The 19,448-nt window shown below is 40.9% G+C and overlaps 1 protein-coding gene across 2 annotated transcripts in view; it reads right to left on the bottom strand.

Annotated features, from left to right (window-relative positions):
- The window catches only part of LOC134356239 (Fanconi anemia group A protein-like), a 128,611-nt gene that overhangs the window by 59,042 nt on the left and 50,121 nt on the right, over positions 1–19,448 (bottom strand). For both annotated transcript variants that reach the window (XM_063067033.1, XM_063067032.1), the window contains exons 15-21: positions 16,718–16,851; positions 12,534–12,644; positions 11,466–11,561; positions 11,163–11,222; positions 9,327–9,415; positions 908–968; positions 718–767 (exon numbers count right to left, since the gene is read on the bottom strand). In XM_063067033.1, coding sequence (XP_062923103.1) covers positions 718–767; positions 908–968; positions 9,327–9,415; positions 11,163–11,222; positions 11,466–11,561; positions 12,534–12,644; positions 16,718–16,851 — 601 coding nt within the window. The remainder of the gene's footprint in view (positions 1–717; positions 768–907; positions 969–9,326; positions 9,416–11,162; positions 11,223–11,465; positions 11,562–12,533; positions 12,645–16,717; positions 16,852–19,448) is intronic.

The following is a 19,448-nucleotide window of genomic DNA, read 5'->3' as shown; positions in this document are numbered from 1 at the left end:
TGAGCAGTTTTTGGTCCTTTATTAAAGAAAGGATCTGCTGGCATTGGAGAAGGTCCAGAGGAAGTTCACAAGAATGACCCCGGGATTGCAAAGGGGAACGTATGAGGGCCGTTTGATGGCTCTGGGCCAGTACTCAATGAAATTTAGAAGAATGATAAGAGGGAGGACCTCAATGAATCCTATCGAATATTGAAAGGCCTAGATAGTGTGGTCATAGAATGGATGTTTCCTATTGTTGGGGAGTCTAGGATCGAGGTCACAGCCTCAGAATACAAGAAAGACCTTTTAGAACAGAGATGAGGAGGAATTTCTTCAGCCAAAGGGTGGTGGATCTGTGCAACTCATTGCCACAGATGGCTGTGGAGGCCAAGTCATTGGGTATATTTAAAGTGGAGGTTGATAGGTTCTTGATCAGTAAAGGAGTCAAAGGTCATGGGGAAAAGGCAGGAAAATGGGGTTGAGAGGGATAATAAATTAGCTGTGATAGTGTGGCAGAGATACTTGATGGGCTGAATGGCCTAATTCTGCTCCTATGTTTTCTAGCCTTATCTACTCAGCAATAAAAACTGCATTCATGCCCCACTATCTATTGGAGGCTACGAATGTTGGAATGAAGGCCTAAGAATGTAAGTGTTTCTTTCTTAGTAATTGCATTGTTCCTTTGAACATTCCAATCTGGATAATCACATCATTTAATGGTTTAGAGTAGTAACTTACTTCCTCAAGGAATCAATAAAGGCCATACGTGAATCCAGTGACTCTGGCAGCTATAAATAATGACAAAAGTCAATGATATTAAAATCAAACACTCCACATTTCATGCAGAAATTTTATGATTCAATTAATCTTTGGTCAAAATTAATTCTGTTTATCACAGCTCAATCTCAAAGATGCAAGAAATACAAACCACTCGAGGGGTAAGCAGTGCAGGCAAAAATCGTGTCAGATAATAAGGTCTTCGGAAAATGCTGCAAAACAAAGATAAAAGTAGGCCAGTTTGGGATTTTAAAATCAGAAATTTAACAGCAGTTATTTTGCTTTTCTAAAGTTAACGTATTTTCAATGATCAACAATAAAATAGTTTATGGAAGCGATAACTATTGAGGCCCTTGTTGAGGAGGAGGAGGAGAAGGTGCACAACAGGTATAGGCAGCAAGGAGCAAGTAAGACACTTAAGATCAGTGTGGTCATCTATACATGGAGCTGATTGCAAAGGGAAGACCTTAAATGGATTTTTTTTGCATTTGCATTTACTCAGGAGACAGACACTGAGTCTATAGAACTGAGGCAAAACAAGAGTGAGGTCATGGACCGCGTACAGATTACAGAAGAGGAGGTGCTTGCTGTGTTGAAGTAAGACAGGATGGAGAAGTCCCGAGGGCCTGACCTCGCGAGAGGCTAGTGCAGAAACTGCAGGGACCTTGGCAGTTATTTAAATACCCTTAGCCATGGGCAAGGTGCCAGAGGACTGAAGGATAGCTAATGCTGTGTTCCGTTGTTCAAGACAGGCTCTAAGAATAAGCTGGGAAATTAAAGGCCAGTGAGCCTGACATCAGCAGTGGGTAAATTATTGGAAGGTGTTCTGAGGGACCAGATTTCTGAGTAAGGTTTCCCCCGCCATCCAAAGGTACAGCGTTCCTATGAAACGGTTCGTAAGCTGAAATGTCATAAAGTGAAGAAGCAATTACCATTTATTTATATGGGAAAATTTTGTGAGCGTTCGCAGACCCAAATATAACCTACCAAATCATGCCAAATAACACATAAAACCTAAAATAACAGTAACATATAGTAAAAGCAGGAATGATATGATATATACACAGCCTATTTAAAGTAGAAATACTTTTCCACAATCATTACTAAACTGTTCTCTGTAGCGAAAATATCACGCAAGCGCTGTTGGCAAGAACACTTTGTTTGGCAATAACCTTTAAGCTATGAAGCTGCCAAATCACACCAAATAACACGTAAAAATACACAGCCTATATAAAGTAGAAATAATGTACGTACAGTGTAGTATCACTTACCAGAATCGGGACAACTCACGTTGTCCTTACTTCGTTCACCACGAATGATGGTGTGTTAGACTGAGTCGTCGCAGGTTGGGTGGTGCAGTGGCCCCCACCCTCCAGGCCGCCGAGCGATACATTGCCGCGAAGCATGCAGGAGTAGCCGGGAGGCACACAGCACATCTTTAAGAAAGAAGCCGAAACAAACATACTAATTAATTAGGTGCCGCCCGACACGTAATTGTCGGCCCAGATCAGTGCCGATTTCTGATTGAGTCGTCTCTGATCTTGGCCGACAATTACGTGTCAGCGGCACCTAATTAATTAGCATGTTTATTTTGGCTTTTTTCTTAAAGATGTGCTGTGTGTCTCCCGGCTACCGCTTCATTCTCTGCGAATCAGTATCTGTCCGTGGCCTGGGGGTTGGGGTGGTGGGACACTGTCCATTAGAGCAGGCAGCTCATCTTCTTCTATCTCTGCCCGCCTCGATGTCGAAGGTCGAGGTTTGTCGTCTGCTGTGGCTGATGTGGAAGGCTTGCTTGACTGCTGAGCCTCACGCATTTTTCTATCACACAGTTCTTTAATAAGGACTCAAACCATCCTGCAAATATCTCCTAAACTGACGTACCCTTTCAAAATTAAAGTCGTACTTTATCATTACTCATTCGGTTTCGATTGTTATCCTTTTTCCTTCCAATTGCATCAGCTCTTCATCTGTCAGTTCTTGTTGATAGGATGCCAAAACCTCTTCAACATCATGTTCGTCAGCTTCCACAAGCCAAACTCACATTGTCCTTACTTCGTTCACCACGATCAAAACGTTTAATTATGTCTAGTTTTACTGTAAGTGTAACACCCTTACGAGCTCTTTCAGGCTTTCCCGATACCATAGAACTTATCTTGCAAACGGCTGCTCACAGGCACGTGTTAAAGCAAAGCAGTTCCGAATCCGGAGGAGAGCGGCTGCTCGGGGCGCACCGCCCTTTAACTCGCACTGATTTTTTCGCGCACGGATTTTTTTTTTAAATCGCACGCTGAATTTTTTTTGGTAATAGTGAAAACACCTTCTGAAAGCGAAAACAGGGTACTAATGTAGGTCTTTCGTAACAGTAAGGTTTTGTAAAGCGAACGTTCGAAAAGCGGGGGACACCTGTATTGACAAGGCTTCATTATGGATAGTCAACATGGCTTTGTGTGTCGCAGGTTACGTCTAAACAATCTGTTAAGAATTGATCAAAGAGGTTAACAGGAAAGTTGATGAAGGAAAGGCAGAATATTTGTCCACATGGACTTCAAAGCCTTAGACAAAGTCCTGCATGATGTCAATACTGAGTCTGTTGTTGTTTGTCATCCATATCAATAATCTATTTGGATGATGTGACGAAAAACCAAGTTATCAGAAGATTGATGCTAATGAGAGAGAGATAAGTGAGACAATGGAGAAACATTCAAAATGCTAATAAGAGAGAAGAGAGAGATTAACGAGAAAGAAACATATTTCAGAATATTGACAGACCGGTTGCTTTGAACCTGAACTGTTTGAAGTTTGATGGACAGGCGATACCCCAGCAGGGGAATAAAGGGAACAGGTTCACTAAGGCACGACACACACCACGAGATCACGAGATAACGAGACCCTGGAAGAGCGGTGTGCCCCCACAAGTTGGTGCGAGTTGGAGGTCCGGTTCGGGGGAACCGACCATAGACTCACAGGGTGAAAGGGTACAATCAGCAGGAACCTGGTGTGTGTGTCCGCTCTTGCCTGGGTGCCGGGTTCACGGCAGAAGAACGGTCGTATCCGGAACGGAGGGGTCACAGTCGGTGACCACAGAAGTCACAAAAAGGGTCCGCCCGAAAGCCAACTGCGAAGAACATCAAAGGTCTACTGAATCAGATTTGCATATCTCTCTCTCTCCACAATGGCACAACAGCGATTACTGCGAACTGTACTAAGCTGAACTGAACTCTGCGTCACTTGAGACTGATCATTTTACTCCTAGACTGCGATAGAGCTTGGTTGATTCCTATTACCCTGGTTCTGTGTACATGTGTGTTTTATCATTGCCAACTTGTTGCATTTATATCCTTACGATTAGAGTACTGTAATACTTATTTCCTTAATAAAACTTTATTAGTTTCTGTTAAACCAAACTCCAACACGTGGTCCATTTCTGCTGGTTTGGCAACCCAGTTACGGGGTATGTAACATAAGTGGGGATCTCGTCCGCGATTTTGAACGCCAAATTTGGGACTGGGTAAATTGATTGGGTTAAAATTCCCGAAAGAAAGAAAGGGCAAATAGCAGAAATGGAGATTGAGGAATTTCTAAAGGCGCCAACCTTGGAGGCATTAGAGGATGCCAGGAAATCAGAATTGGCAACTGTGGCCAAACGGTTGAATCTTTTTAAGGGGAAGTTGACAATCAGAAGAGCGGAGATGCACAGAGCTATCATTGAGCATTATGTGTCTAAAGGTGTGTTTCCCCAAGGGGAGCTGGAGGTGGTATCTACGGGCAAACCTGGTGGAGAAGCAGTACAGCTGCAGATGGAAAAATTGAGACTCGAGCACAAGTTCCGGTTAAAACAGCTGGAACGAGAAGAGGGGGCAGGCAATTAGAACGAGAAGAGAGAATAAAACAGCTGGACCGAGAAGAGAGGGACAAGCAGTTAGAATGAGAATAGAGAGAGAAACAGAGGGAAAGGGAATTTGAGCTGGAGAAGTTAAGGATGACGCTAGCGCAGGGGCCCATGCCGAACCAAGGTGGAGGGTTCAGGGTGACCCAGGAGGTTAGGCTGGTTCCCCCATTTGAGGAGGCCAATGTTGATCAGTACTTTCTACATTTTGAAAAAGTTGCTGCAAGTCAGGACTGGCCGAGGGATAAGTGGGCTGTTTTGCTTCAGAGTGTACTTAAAGGAAAAGCCCAACAAGCTTACTCGGCATTGTCTGCAGATGCCCAGAGGTATGATGTGGTGAAAGAGGCGATACTCAGGATTTATGAGTTGGTCCCGGAGGCATACCAGCAGAGGTTCCAGAATGCAAGGAAGCAGTGGGGCCGCACGTATTTAGAGTTTGCCCGTGAGATGCAGATGTATTGTGAGCGTTGGTGCGCCTCAAAAGGGGTCAGTGGGGATTATGACAGATTGCTACAGCTAATACTGATTGAGCAGTTTAAAGGATGTGTCTCTGAAGGTATGAGGCCCTATCTAGATGAGAAAGAGGCAGAAACCTTAGCCGCAACTGCTAAGTTAGCGGATGATAAGCGTTAACGCACAAAGCGAAGTTTACCCCAAGTAAAAGCTACCAGAAGGGTAGTCAAGAGGGCAGAGAGAGTCCGCCAGAAAAGTCAGAAAGTAAGCCAGGGACTAGTGAGAAGGATAAGGAAGACCGGGAGCAGTTTGGTAGGAAGTCTCCTGGGGTCGTATGCTATAATTGTGGGAAAGCCGGTCACTTTGCATCCAGGTGCTTTGCCCCAAAGAAGGAGACGGTGAAAGGAAAAACGACGACTCCGACTGGCTGTATTGAGCTGGCGAACAAACCGCTAGGGGAGAAGAGGTCTGATAAGAGTTCAGGAAGGGCGCGAGAAGTTTATTTCGGCTGGATTGGTGTCGGTGAAGGACGGGTCAAACCCAGTTCCAGTGCGGATCTGGAGAGACACTGGAGCTTGTCAGTCACTGATCTTAAGGAGTATTTTAGACTTTAGTTCAGAGACCGAGACTGGGGAGGTCAGTGTGATAAAAGGCATTGGGAAAGGGACTGAAGCAGTACCTTTGCACCAGATACACCTAAAAAGTGACTTGGTCTCCGGGGCCAGTCACGATTGGGGTGAGGCCCGAACTACCGATGGAAGATGTGGAGGTCTTACTCGGTAATGACCTCGCCGGCAGAGAGGTGTACTCAGCAGTAAGATTGACAAGCCAGCCTGCCAGTATTGAGGCCCCGCCCATGGACTCACAGGTTTATCCCGTTTGCTCAGTGACTTGGTGCATGTCCCAGAAGAGAATGTAGATTTAGCTGAGATGTTTTGGGGGGGGGGGGCGGGTTTAGAAAGTTAGAAGAAGGGGCGTAGTGAAACGAAAGTTGAGATAGACTTATCATTAGCAAGGAAGGAGTTTATACAGGCACAGGAGCGAGACGAGGAGCTGATGGTTTTGGCGGAGACTGCTCTCTCTGAAGCAGAATTAAAAAGGGAGCCAGTGGGCTATTATGTGAAGGAGGGAGTACTAATGAGGAAATGGAGACCACGTACCTTGCCCGCAGATGAGGAATGGGGGATGGTACACCAGGTAGTAGTGCCGAAAATTTATAGGGGAGAGATTTTTAACCTGGCCCACAAAATACCCCTCGGTGGACATTTTGGGGTGAGGAAAACAGTCGATAGAATCATGAAAGAGTTTTACTGGCCGCACAGGAGGAAGGATGCTATTGACTATTGTAGACGTGAGCTAACATAGTTACAGACTATTGATATGTTAACAGCTTGACACGATAAGCGAGCAGACCTAGTCGGGTGTTATCATGAAAATTAATGAGGCTAGGGTGCCACCTGATAAGTGGAAAACCCATTTTGAAAAGATAAGTATGGTGCCGACCAGATGGGAGAACTCTATTGTTTTGGCCAACTTTGCTGATGAAGTCTCTCACTTAACCCCCGAACAGAGCAAGCCGCTGATAAAGCTAACTAACCGGCACTCAGACGTATGTCCAGATGTCCCGAGGCGATGCAAAGAGCAGGGACATGGTGTTGTTGTCACATCAGGTCAGCCTAGTAAGCAACACCCCTATAGGATGATTAATTCAGTGATAAAAGGGCTAAAGAACGCAGAAGCGTATATTGAGATTTAGTGGTCTGGAGTGACACATGAGAGGAGCACATTGTGGCAGTAGAGGAACTGTTTAAAAAGCTGGCTGAAGCCAGCCTGACAGTGAACCTCGCAAAAAGTGAATTCGACCACGCGAAGGTCACTTCTATGGGATTTGTGGTAGGACAGGGGCAGCTGGCTCCGATGCAGGCTAAGGTGCGGGCTATCTCTGAAGTCCCCACTCTGACAGACAAGAGAGCCCTGAGAAGATTCTTGGGTATGGTGGGGTACTGTCGGAAGTTTTGCAAGAACTTTGCGGATATTACCCTCCCTCTTACTAAGCTCTTGCCAAAGAATGCTAAATTTGTGTGGGACGAACTTTGTTATATTTGTCTGGGATGGAAACCACTGAGAATTTACACTGATCACAACCCATTAGTGTTTTTGGCCACTATGAAGGATAAAAACAAAAGGTTGCTACATTGGAGCCTGGTCTTAGAGGATATTAAAATAACACATATAAAAGGAACAGAAAATGTGATTGCGGACTGTCTGTCAAAGTGTTGACAACTTAAAGTTCTCTGTATTAGCCAAACAGCTGATGACCCTGTATATTAGTGTGTATCTAATAATGTATTCATGCCCATAATTTTTACTCCGGTAAAAATTCTTTGAAGGATAGGGGTGTGATGAAAAACCAAGTTATCAGAAGATTGATGCTAATGAGAGAGAGATAAGTGAGACAATGGAGAAACATTCAAAATGCTAATAAGAGAGGAGAGAGAGATTAACGAGAAAGAAACACATTTCAGAATATTGACAGACTGGTTGCTTTGAACCTAAACTGTTTGAAGTTTGATGGACAGGCGATACCCCAGCAGGGGAATAAAAAGAACAGGTTCGCTAAGGCACGACACACACCACGAGATCACGAGACAACGAGACCCTGGAAGAGCGGTGTGCCCCCACAAGTTGGTGCGAGTTGGAGGTCCGGTTTGGGGGAACCGACCATAGACTCACAGGGTGAAAGGGTACGATCGGCAGGAACCTGGTGTGTGTGTCTGCCCTTGCCTGGGTTCCAGGTTCACCGCGGAAGAACAGTCGTATCCGGAACGGAGGGATCACAGTCGGTGACCACAGAAGACATAAAAAGGGTCCACCCGAAAGCCAACTGCGAAGAACATCGAAGGTCTACTGAATCAGATTTGCATATATCTCTCTCTCTCTCTCTCTCTCTCTCCAACGGCACAACAGCAATTACTGCGAACTGTACTAAGCTGAACTGAACTCTGCGTCACTTGAGACTGATCATTTCACCCCTAGACTGCGATAGAGCTTGGTTGATTCCTATTACCCTAGTTCTGTGTACATGTGTGTTTTATTATTGCTAACCTGTTGCATTTACATCCTTATGATTAGAGTACTGTGATACTTATTTCCTTAATAAAACTTTATTAGTTTCTGTTAAACCAGACTCCAACACGTGCTCCATTTCTAATGGTTTGGCAACCCAGTTACGGGGTACGCAACAATGCTAAGATAGTACACCTAATTTTTGGATGACACCAAAATCAGGGGCATAGTGGATGGCAAGGAAGACTAACTTATATTTTATTTTATTAAATTAGGGAATAAAAAAGCTGTTAGAAATTTACAGCGGATGATGAATTGGTGTGAAATCTCCGTTAATTTCCCCTGGAGAGGTACAGACCCTCACACGATTCCTTCTGGCTAAAGGAGGACCCTGTCCACCACTGCAGTACCTGACTATTGGGACAACCTCTGAAATGGTTTATGGTTCATTATTAAATTATTAATTTATCCATTATTAAGGATCCTCACCATCTGGGACATACCCTCTTCTTGTTACCACCAGTAGAGAGGAGGTACAGAAGCCTGAAGACCCACACACAACAATTCAGAAACAGCATCTTCCCCTCCGCCATCAGATTTTTGAACTGTCCATGAACACCACCTCACCGTCCCTTTTTATTCGCACTATTTATTTATTTTTCTAAGTTCTATACCCCTGCACTGTGTTCAGCCTTCGCTGAAGATTCTCTGGCTACAATAGCTGTGAATTCAGGAGAGGCCTTGAAGTGATCTTGCCAATTGTAAACTGCAGAAGGATTACATATTGTGGTCATGGAATATGTTATTGGTAACTTTTGCTAGAACTTTCTCTTGCATTATCACAAGAATAGTTGTGTAAGAGGCGAGAGAAATAAATCTCAGAATTTGTGCAGCTTTTTTGTGGCGGGAGGTTGGACAGTGCTAGTTGAGTCATTAAAAAGATTAAGGGCAGGTCGCCCAGGAAACGGAGAGCTTAGTTTATTGTCATTAACGTATGGGCCAGGCAGGCAAATTGAGTGGTTAACTTTTAAATGAGATTGAGTTCTACTGAAGTGAAAAGTGTTTGAAAATTACTTTCCTCATACCCTGTTGCAGCAAGTGAGCAACACTGTACAATCAATTCTTCCATATGGACCTCATCACCTGAACACTAGGCATACTGTACCTTGCCTCCATTACGCTAGCTGGGATTCTTCCCGCGTTTTCAAATATTAGTATAGCTTTTTCAACATCCTGCAGAGCTTGACACTGAGGCTAAAGAAAGATTTAAACAAAATTAATCAAAGCACAAAGCAGAATAAATTTTTTCTGATGGACAGTTACTACAACAATAGCATATAGATTTATTTGGTCTAACAAGCCAGATTTCCCCCGTGAGTGAATTTATTTTCCTATGTGTAAAATTTGTCGGAAGGATTGATTTTAAGAGCAGGGAGGTAATGCTGCAACTGTCAGGGTACTGGAGTTCTGTGTGCAGTTCTAGTCTGCTTATTTGAGGAAAGACATACTAGCTTTGGAGATGACGCAGAGGAGATTCACCAGGTTGATCTTGAAGATGAGGGGGGTATGAGGAGAGATCGAGTCACCTGGACTATACTCAGTGGAATTCAGGGGATCTTATAAAAGCATACAAAATTATGAAAGAGATAGATGAGATAGAGGTAGGGAAGTTTCCACTGGTGAAACTAGGCCTATGGGACAACCTCAAGACATGGAGGCACAGACTTAGGACAGAGATGAAAAAAAAACTGCTTTTCCCAGAGTGGTGAATCTTTGTAAATCTCTGCCCATGGAAGCAGTAAAGGCACACTGTTAGAAAGATTTTTTTTCCATAGCAGGGTAATTAAGAGTTATGGGAAAAATGCAGGTAGGAGAAGCTGAATAAATGACCAGACCAGCCATGTGTTTTTTGAAACTGTGATAAAATTCTTTGAAGACTCAAATACTTCATTTAGTAATCGACTCAAGATTATTAGACATGGCACTGCTTATTTGGCAGAATTATTCACAAAGTTTAATGAGATCAATCAATTGCAAGGAAATGATGTGAATCTTATCAAAGACATATCAGCAGTCTCCATGTTTCTGTCTAAATTAACCCTATTTAAGTACAACATTGGCCACCACGACCCTTTTCAATTTCTGAGCACCTCTTGATTTAGAAGAGAAAGAAAGAATACCAGATGTTGATCTTCAAGTATACTGGGCCCAACTGGGTGAGCTACATAAAGACATGTCAGAAATTTCAAGATCTCCTCTCAATCCAAATTCCAGATTGGGTAATAAATCCATTCCTGAACAATTGTAATGAGGAATTAACAGGATGGATGAAGGAAAAACTGACCTTGCTACAAAATGACATTGAACTACAGTCAAAGTTCAAAAAACTTGTATGAAGACTTTTGATTGCAGAAATAAATTTCTGAATACTATTTTGGACTGTGAAAAAAGGTCAAGATGTTTCTTTATTGCCTTTCCAGTGCAGTCGCACAACTTCTTTCATAGCAACAAAACCGACTAAAAATTACTGAAACTGGGCCTGGGGAATCTGAGACTCCTGAATGACAGTCATCCTGATGTTGAGAAGCTGATATCACTGCACCAAGCCCATCCATTTCATTGAAAGGTGAAAATGCAATGAACTAGTGAATACTGAGACTACTAACGCATGCTCTAAAATTGTTGACGAAAATTCTTGACGAAAATTCTTTTTACCGTAATTAAATCCATAAGTAATTTTATTTGTAGCTTTAAATAGATTTGAGTACTTTTTGCAAATGTTTGAAACTGCCTTGGTTTTGCAATTCCTATTTTCTTTCACTGTGCATCGTAAATCAAAATTCTTTATACTTTTAAGTGATGGCTGGAAAGGGAGAGGGGTTTGCTGGGGATGAGGTCTGGGGACCAAGGGGGTTTGAGAACCACTGTGGCACATAATAATACACAGCTGTTTCTTTGATTTAATAGTGATAAATCGGTGTCTGTCTTTTTCTGTACTGACCTTGGGGGGACAGTGTGCTGTTGACAGATCCTCATATAGACCAATATCCTCAACTGACACCTAGAAACAGAGATGCACAGAAATCAGATAGAATAAAGTTCAGATGTATTATTCAGCAATTTCTTAAAATAACTGATACTAATTATGTGTACCAACAATTTTGACATTAATACTTTTCATAATTTAAAGGGGAAAAACTGAAGTATTAACCACATTCAGCAGGGTTACTTTACTGTGTGAAACATGAATAATTGCTCTTCAGTCCTGTTATGGACTCAGAAAGGACTTAATTTTGTCACCAACCTGGAGATCTGCTAGTCTCGTTTTAGCCAGTGAGATGTACTCCAGAAGTAGAGCTCGATACTTTGAAGGGACATATGGGGGGTGCAAAATATGAACCTGTGTGAGAGAGAGAGAGAGGGGAGAACAGGAGTAAGACACAGAGGACAGGGTCAATATGGGAGATGGGAAGGGGGACTCAGCACAGAGATGGTGGGGCATGGAGGGGGGGAGGAAACAAGGGGACTTGAGGGGGTGGGCAGAAAGGGAAGGGGAAAGTCGGGAGAAGGAGTAGGGGTGGTGGAGGGGGAGGTGGTGGAAGGGGTGGAGCGACAGAAGGGGATATAATCCCATAGACAAACACAGACTGATTGACAAAGTAGTACATCAGAACTGACCTATTTCTGCTTATCATTTTGGCTCAGTTTTCTGTTGCTGTAACAACAGCTCGACCTACTGAGCATGTCTCATCTCCTTGGTATCATGCTCAAAGCAGCATTGTGGGCTTGTAACTACCAGTTCATTTGGTTTTACCATATTAGCAACAGTCCCTCTGCTCTACCCATCAGCCCCACTTCTTCTGTGCTTTAGAAACCTGACTTGTTTTTCCTCCTCTTTCTCAGTTCTGTGACTGAAGCCAGGACCTGAAATTTTAAAATTTCTCTTTTAAGAGAACCTGCCTGACTTGCTGAGTGTTTCTAGCATTTTCTTTTCCTAAAGAACTAATCAAAAACAGACTATTCAGTCAATCTGGAGAGAGAAACAAAGTCGGTGTTTCAGGTTAAAGATCACTAAAAAGAAACGGAAGAACAATAAGAGAACAAGAGAGAGGCAGATCTTTGCCATTACAGGCATTCTCTTTGTCACCTCCCCACTGCCTCTCTGCAACTTACACAAGAATGCTCACTTTGCCAGTTCTGATGCAGGGTCCCAGGACAAAAAGTTCACTGTTTCTCTCTGATGCCGCTTGACTTCAGCATTCCCGGTTTTCGTTTTAGATTTCCAGCATGTGTAGAGTTTTCCAAAGAACTTAGCAGTACTGATACATCAAACCTCAGGCTGCCTGCAGCCATCATTAGTAAATTTGCTTACCTTTAAGTATTGTGTTGATTCAAATGGCACCAGGTCAGTCAGGAATTTCAGCAGAAAAATTAGAGCCTTCTTACTATTACCATGGTAACCATTCGCAGACCCAAAGGAATTCTATTGAAAGGAAAACTTTTGGGATTAAGGCCATTTTATCAAAAGGTTATCAGTTTCTGACTAGAGCAGTGTTATAAAATCCTTAAGGAGCTACCTCATTTTCCAGTCTGATACCTCTTAAATCCTCTGCACTCTTCCATAAACTATGAAAAACGTATTTGACAAATATGCTTGTTCGAAAAGTACACAAATTAATAGAGGGGTTCATTTGTGCCATTATATACCAGTGTTAATCGCTGTGGTCAATTAGCAGTCATCATTCATATTTTAACACAACTGTAAAATGCCAAAGGTAATTTGAATGATCAATAAAGTTCAAAAGGAAATATTGCATATTCTGTCTGTAAAAGTATGTCGTCAAAACTGGATTATGAACAGCTTATGTATTCATCTATGAAGCTCAGAACATTGTTTTTTTTTTAAACCTAAAGATGAGAATGTAACCGAGCATTAGTAGCACTTTACTCCCCACAGCATAATTTTATTGATACAAATGTCTTACTGTCTTTTGAACAATTATCTAATAAATATAACTTATCAAGAATACATTTTTTTAGATATTTACAAGTTAGAAATTTCCTAAGTACTATACTTTCTTCTTTTCCAATGCTTCCTCCTATATATATTTTAGATTCGATAATTAACCTTAATCCATGTCAGAAAGGTGCATCGGCTATGATTTATAATATTATTATGAAACTTAGGAAAGCTCCATTTGATAAGATTAGGGTAGATTGGGAACAGGAATTGGGGCTTACCATTTCTGTGGATGATTGGGGGCAGATTTTACAATTAGTTAATACTTCCTCTATTTGTGCTAAACATTCCCTAATTCAATTTAAAGTGGTTCATAGAGCACATATGTCCAAAGATAAGTTAGCGCGTTTTTACTCGCATATTAATCCTTTCTGTGATAGATGTTCGGGGCAGATAGCCTCTTTAACTCATATGTTTTGGTCTTGCCCTACTTTGGAAACTTTTTGGAGAGATATTTTCAATATTATTTCTAAGGTATTAAATATAGATATCTCTCCTCACCCTATTACTGCTATCTTTGGACTACCTAAAATTTCTAGTAATCTTTCCCCTTCAGCCCGTAGAATGATTGCATTTCTTACTTTAATGGCGAAAAGATGTATTTTACAACATTGGAAAGAGCTTAATGCTCCAACTACCTTTTTTTGGTTTTCTCAGACGATTTTATGTTTGAATTTGGAGAAAATTAGAAGTAACCTTTATGATTCTTCATTTAAATTTGAACAGATTTGGGGACCTTTTATTCGATATTTTCATTTAATGTAATATTTACCCTTCTTGTTTTTTTTTCACTGTTTTAATGGAGGTCGGGATTGAGGACGTGATTTTAAGTTTAACTCTGTTTGGTTTCAAGTTAGCCCATTGCTTTGCTTTGCTTTTAGTTAGTTGCACGGTGGGTTTTTTTTGGGGGGTTTTTTTTTCTTTTTTTTTCCATTGATATATATAAAATCTAGTATACTATTATGTTATCTTGGTTTCTTATGCTTAAATTACATTGTTTGTAGTATTTTCTTTTTGGTATTGTTATCTTTTGGAATTTTATTATACTTTAACATTGTATTAATGTTTATATGGCTTACCTTTTTTGTATACTTACTCAATAAAAAGATTTAAAAAGAAAGAAAGAACAAATGTCTTACTGCCCTACAGAACCTATCCACTTAGAACTCTAGATATTCTTGTGGTCTTTAGCCAGAGGGTGGTGAATTTGTGGGATTTATTAACACAGGCAGCTGTGGAGGCCAGGTCATTGGGTGTACTTAAGGCTGAGCTTGACAGGTTCTTGATTGGACACAGCATCAAAGCTTACAGGGTGAAGGCCGGGGAGTGGGGCAGATGAGGAGAAAAAAGGATCTGCCATGACTGAATGGCAGGGCAGACTCGACAGGCCAAATAGCCTAATTCTGCTCCTATGTCTTATGGTCTTAACAACAGACATCAATAAAAGATACCTCTGGCAGTCTTCAAGTATTACGTTTGTCAAGTTGAAGCCTTACACATTGAATCAACACAAGCCATGCATGAAGTTAGATTGCAGAAGTCTGGGGATGATGGAGGTGAGAGAAACAGCCAGGGTTCCTGCTGACAGATATTTAGTGAAATAATACTTGAATAAACCTCATCAGGGAATGAGTACAGTACAGAAGTTGACTTGTCTCAGATGCTCTCCCCAGGTATAGCCACCTATCGGTGACTTTCAACTTCAATCTTTGCAAATAACCAAAAGTATTTAGTGTCCCCATTAAAAAGTCCACGAGTCAATTTATTTGTATTTTTTTAAAATACAAGATGGCCCTAATGACATAGGTCTTTACTGCCACTTTATTCACCATTCCCTGTCATAGACTTGCTCCACGATACATTTACCATTCATATCTGCATGCAGCAACTGCAGCTAAAAATGCATGCCACAAACTGCTTTACATTCATATAATACAAAAGACTAGATATATAATCTTAGAATGAAACTCCTGCTACAGGATAAAGGGAGCTGGGTGATCCAAATCATCATTCCACTGCACAGGAGAGCTTTACAGCATAACAACAAAAAACTAATAAATTAAACATTCCCCACCTAAGAACATTCGAAGAATTTAATTTAGATCATGCTGCTTCCAGGTTCTTTCCCACAGATGGAACCTAACTGGAATAATTAAATTGGAAGATTCGAGTACATAATTGAGTCCCAGTGAGACCCCTGTCCTTCCACATTCACTGTGGGGGTAGAGATACATTAAACCAGGGAAAGTGAAGAAAACCATTATACTAGGTGGAGAATTCTAGTTTAGGATTAAAAATAACATTTCATCCATCATAACGTAATACAAATACACAACGTTCTGAACATCTGCAGAGAGTGGAGAGGAATACAAAGAGAACAACAGTATAAAGACAATAATTTTGCCAAAGTAATTTATAGAACTTTGCTGTAGCAATGTCAGATGGTTTTCCAATTAGGACAAGATGAATACTACTGCTTACAGTAAATCGGAAGGTTAAAAGCCATTTAATCTGGCAATTGTTCATCTGTTATGATTCTTTAGTGTAGCCAACTGTCCACTAATTGCCTATGTTTGAATAATATAATGACATACAGAATAGAAATTACATAACCTTTGGTGCTTTTTAAGACCACAGCTTTCAAGTGCAGCCAATTACATCTCTTCATTCCACTTCAGCAATGGAACCCAGACAAGCAATTCCTTACTTAGGATATTAGTAGATAAAAACCAAATAGCAATTTTAAAGTTTCTCTTTGAAATCTATTCTTTGAACAAATGATAAGAAAGAATGGTCCATTCATTGCATTCAGATTCAAAACCTTATCTGAACACAAAAGGTCCAGAGCTTGGGTCCCAAATAGTTATTTATGCCCTACTTGGGAAGCTTTAAATAAGATCTGGAACAGCACAAAGGTTGCTGGAACAGATTATCCAGGCTTGCTTTTCCAGGGCCGATTGAATAATGAGGGATAATGAAGAAATCGGGACACATTTGTTTTAAATCGACATGAGCACATGCAAAATCATGGGGGAGTCCTCAATTGTCTTGCCCAATAAAGCTAACTTGCTTTTCCAAAGTACTCCTTTCTCACTTTGTCCTTTAACTTTTTATGGAAACATACAAGTTGTCACATCAATAATTACTTCAAAAGTTTCCAGTTCACATGAGTAAGATAATATTGTTAATATACAGTTTTAAAATGTTAATAAAACGGGCAGGATTGATATAGAATCAGCTGTAGATGAAAGTCAGAGATACAAAGTAATTAATAGAAGGGTCAGAGGAGGGCTAATTTTCCTCACTATGAAGAGGGTGTCTGAATTTCTCTGCTTAGGCTGTAGAAGCCGATCGTCTCCTCACCTTTAAATAATACTTGGAAAGCCATGGCATTGGACAATTCTTTCTCAATTAGCTTCCTTCTGAGTCTTACTGTGAATCAATTATTGTCTTTATACTGTAGGTAAAGGGGATGTGCTTTTCCTTTAAAACACGGCACATGTTGTTGTATGTTTTGTCTAAACATCCAGCCTCACCTTGAACCATTCTGAATAGCTGATAAAAACTGCTGGTCCCTCCAGTGCAGCCTGTCGTACAAGTAGGAATGCAGTGATTATGCTCTCCAATTCATAATTCTCAAAGGAATTAAGCAGTAGGCTAGCCAGCAGTTCTGGGAAAAGACGAAAGATTTAGTCCTCAGTAAAAAATCTGACCTGCTGAAATTAAGAGTGATCCATAATGATTAAAGTACTTGTCTTCTGCTGCTGAAAGACTGTGAACCCTTCAGTTGTCACTGAATGTACGCCTCTGGATCTATCCTAGGATTTCAGATGCTTTCAGAGAATCTCAGCTTTTGTTCAAAACTACATTTTCATCTCAGGTGGTACACTAAGGCAGCTTCTTTACCATACAACATACAGAAAGATGCAAAACAAATACTTATTCTCTGATGAAACAAGGATTGGAATGTAAATTAGACAGCAGTATTTTTGAAGGCAGAGCTATATTTATTTGCTTAAAGGAGTGAGCTAGGTGATTGGCTTCAAAATGGTGAACCAAAGCCTCTGAACTTTGAGGCTCAGAGAACGGAGATGGGCACTTTACCCTGTGGTTTGCTGATCATAATCTGACATCCTTGGATTAAAGCACTAAATGGCAGGAAATCAATAAACAGCAAAACCACATAGCTGATTGCGGACATATGTCTCGTGATTACAGTCAAATCAATACAGTCCAATATTTTCTAAGATAAAATAGAATTTGATCCTTCACAGCAAGGTTACCTCATCTGATACACTGACAGCCCAATTCCAGAGGAATTAAATTAACTGTTCACAGCATGTCAAAAGTTAATTAACGTGTATTTCAGCATTTGTGCATTAACAGTACAGTAGTCAATAGAAATCCTGCATTAATTGTTCACTCCACTGTTTAAGTTAAACTTCTTTCAGTTTAATCAACATTAATTAATGTGAAAGCTATGAAGGATACAGGTGTTATTGGATGGAGTGGAATACAGGTCTCCACAGTATTTATAACAGAGAACTACAGGGGAAAATATTTTTACTAATTTACCATAAGCATCATCCCAAGAGATTAGCTAATAGTTTATTAAATTTGAGTTTGCAATCCCAATTCCCCAGTACACTGGATACAAAGTTTAATACTGCAGCTACATCTTTTTTTTAAAAAGTGGTACATTTTCACTATATACTTTGTATTCTCTTGTTTGGTGCTGTTACCTCCTTGACTGTTACTAGAAACAGATTGATGGACTTCAACTACATTCTTTGCCTATATTTTCTTTAACCACTTATTTATCTTCAAGGATTTCTTGCCAGTCACCAATTGCCCTTCCTCAGAGCGACTTGCCAGGTTATTTCAAGAGCATTTACAAGTCAACCACATGAGCAAGTCTAGAGTTACATAGGACAGATGAAAGCATCACAGATTTTCTCCCCTGCTAGATACCAGTAAATCAGATGGTTGTGGTCATATTTTCATTTTTTAAATATCTGAATTCAATTTTAACATCTGACATGGTGGGATTTCAACCTGGATCACTGAATCATCAGTCTTGGCCTCCATTGCCCAGTAATCCAGGCCACATTTAATCAAAACAAACAAAACAAGACAAACACTTTATGAGGCAGTATCACATGATGTACATAATCAGAATCAGGTATAATATCATTGGCAAGTGTTGTGAAATTTGTTAACTTAGTGGCAGCAGTACAATGAAATACATGATAATATAGAGAAATTAAGTAAATCAATTACAGTAGGTATATGTATATTAGTTAGATTAAAAAGTGCTAAACCAGAAGCAATATATATTTTTTAATAAATGAGGTAGTGTTCATAGGTTCAATGTCCACTTAGGATTCGTATGGCAGAGGGGAAGAAGCTGTTCCTGAATCACTGAGTGTATGCCTTTAGGCTTCTGGACCTGCTTCCTGGCGGTAACAATGAGAAGAGGGCATGTCCTAGGTGACGGGGGTCCTTAACGATGGACGCCACCTTTCTGAGATACTGCTCCTTAAAGATGTCTTGGATACTGCAGAGGCTAGTATCCAAGATGGAACTGACTAATTTTACAAAATTCTGTAGCTCCTTTTAATCCTTTGCAGTAGCCCCCCACATATTAGACAGTGATGCAACCCGTTAGAATGTTCTCCACAGTATAGCTATAGAAGTTTTTTGACTGTCTTAGGTAACAAACCAAATCTCCTCAAACTCCTAATGAAATACAGCCACTGTCTTGCCTTCTTTATAGCTGCATTGATATGTTGAGACTAAATTAGATACTCAGAGATCTTGATACCTAGGAACTAGAAATTGCTCACTCTCTCCACTTCTAATCCCTCTACAAGGATTGGTTCGTGTTCCCTTGTCCTACCTTTCTGAAGTCCACAATCAGCTCTTTCATCTTGACACTGGGTGCAAGGTTGTTGCTGCGACACCACTCAACTAGCTGGCATATCTCACTCCTATACGCCCTCTCATCTCCATCTGAGATCCTACCAACAACGGTTGTATCATCAGCAAATTTCTAGATGGTATTTGAGCTATGCCTGGCCACACAGTCATGGGTATAGGAGTAGAGCAGTGGGCTAAGCACACACCCCTGAGGTGTGCCAGTGTTGATCTCAGCGAGGACGAGGTATTAATAATAATCCTTACAGATTGTGGTCTTCCAGTTAGAAAGTCAAGGATCCAAATGCAGAGGGAGGTACAGAGGCCTAGGTTCTGTAGCTTATCAATCAG

Source organism: Mobula hypostoma, chromosome 14, assembly GCF_963921235.1.
Source record: "Mobula hypostoma chromosome 14, sMobHyp1.1, whole genome shotgun sequence".
Taxonomy (NCBI): domain Eukaryota; kingdom Metazoa; phylum Chordata; class Chondrichthyes; order Myliobatiformes; family Myliobatidae; genus Mobula; species Mobula hypostoma.
This window is presented reverse-complemented; position numbering and strand designations above follow the sequence as displayed.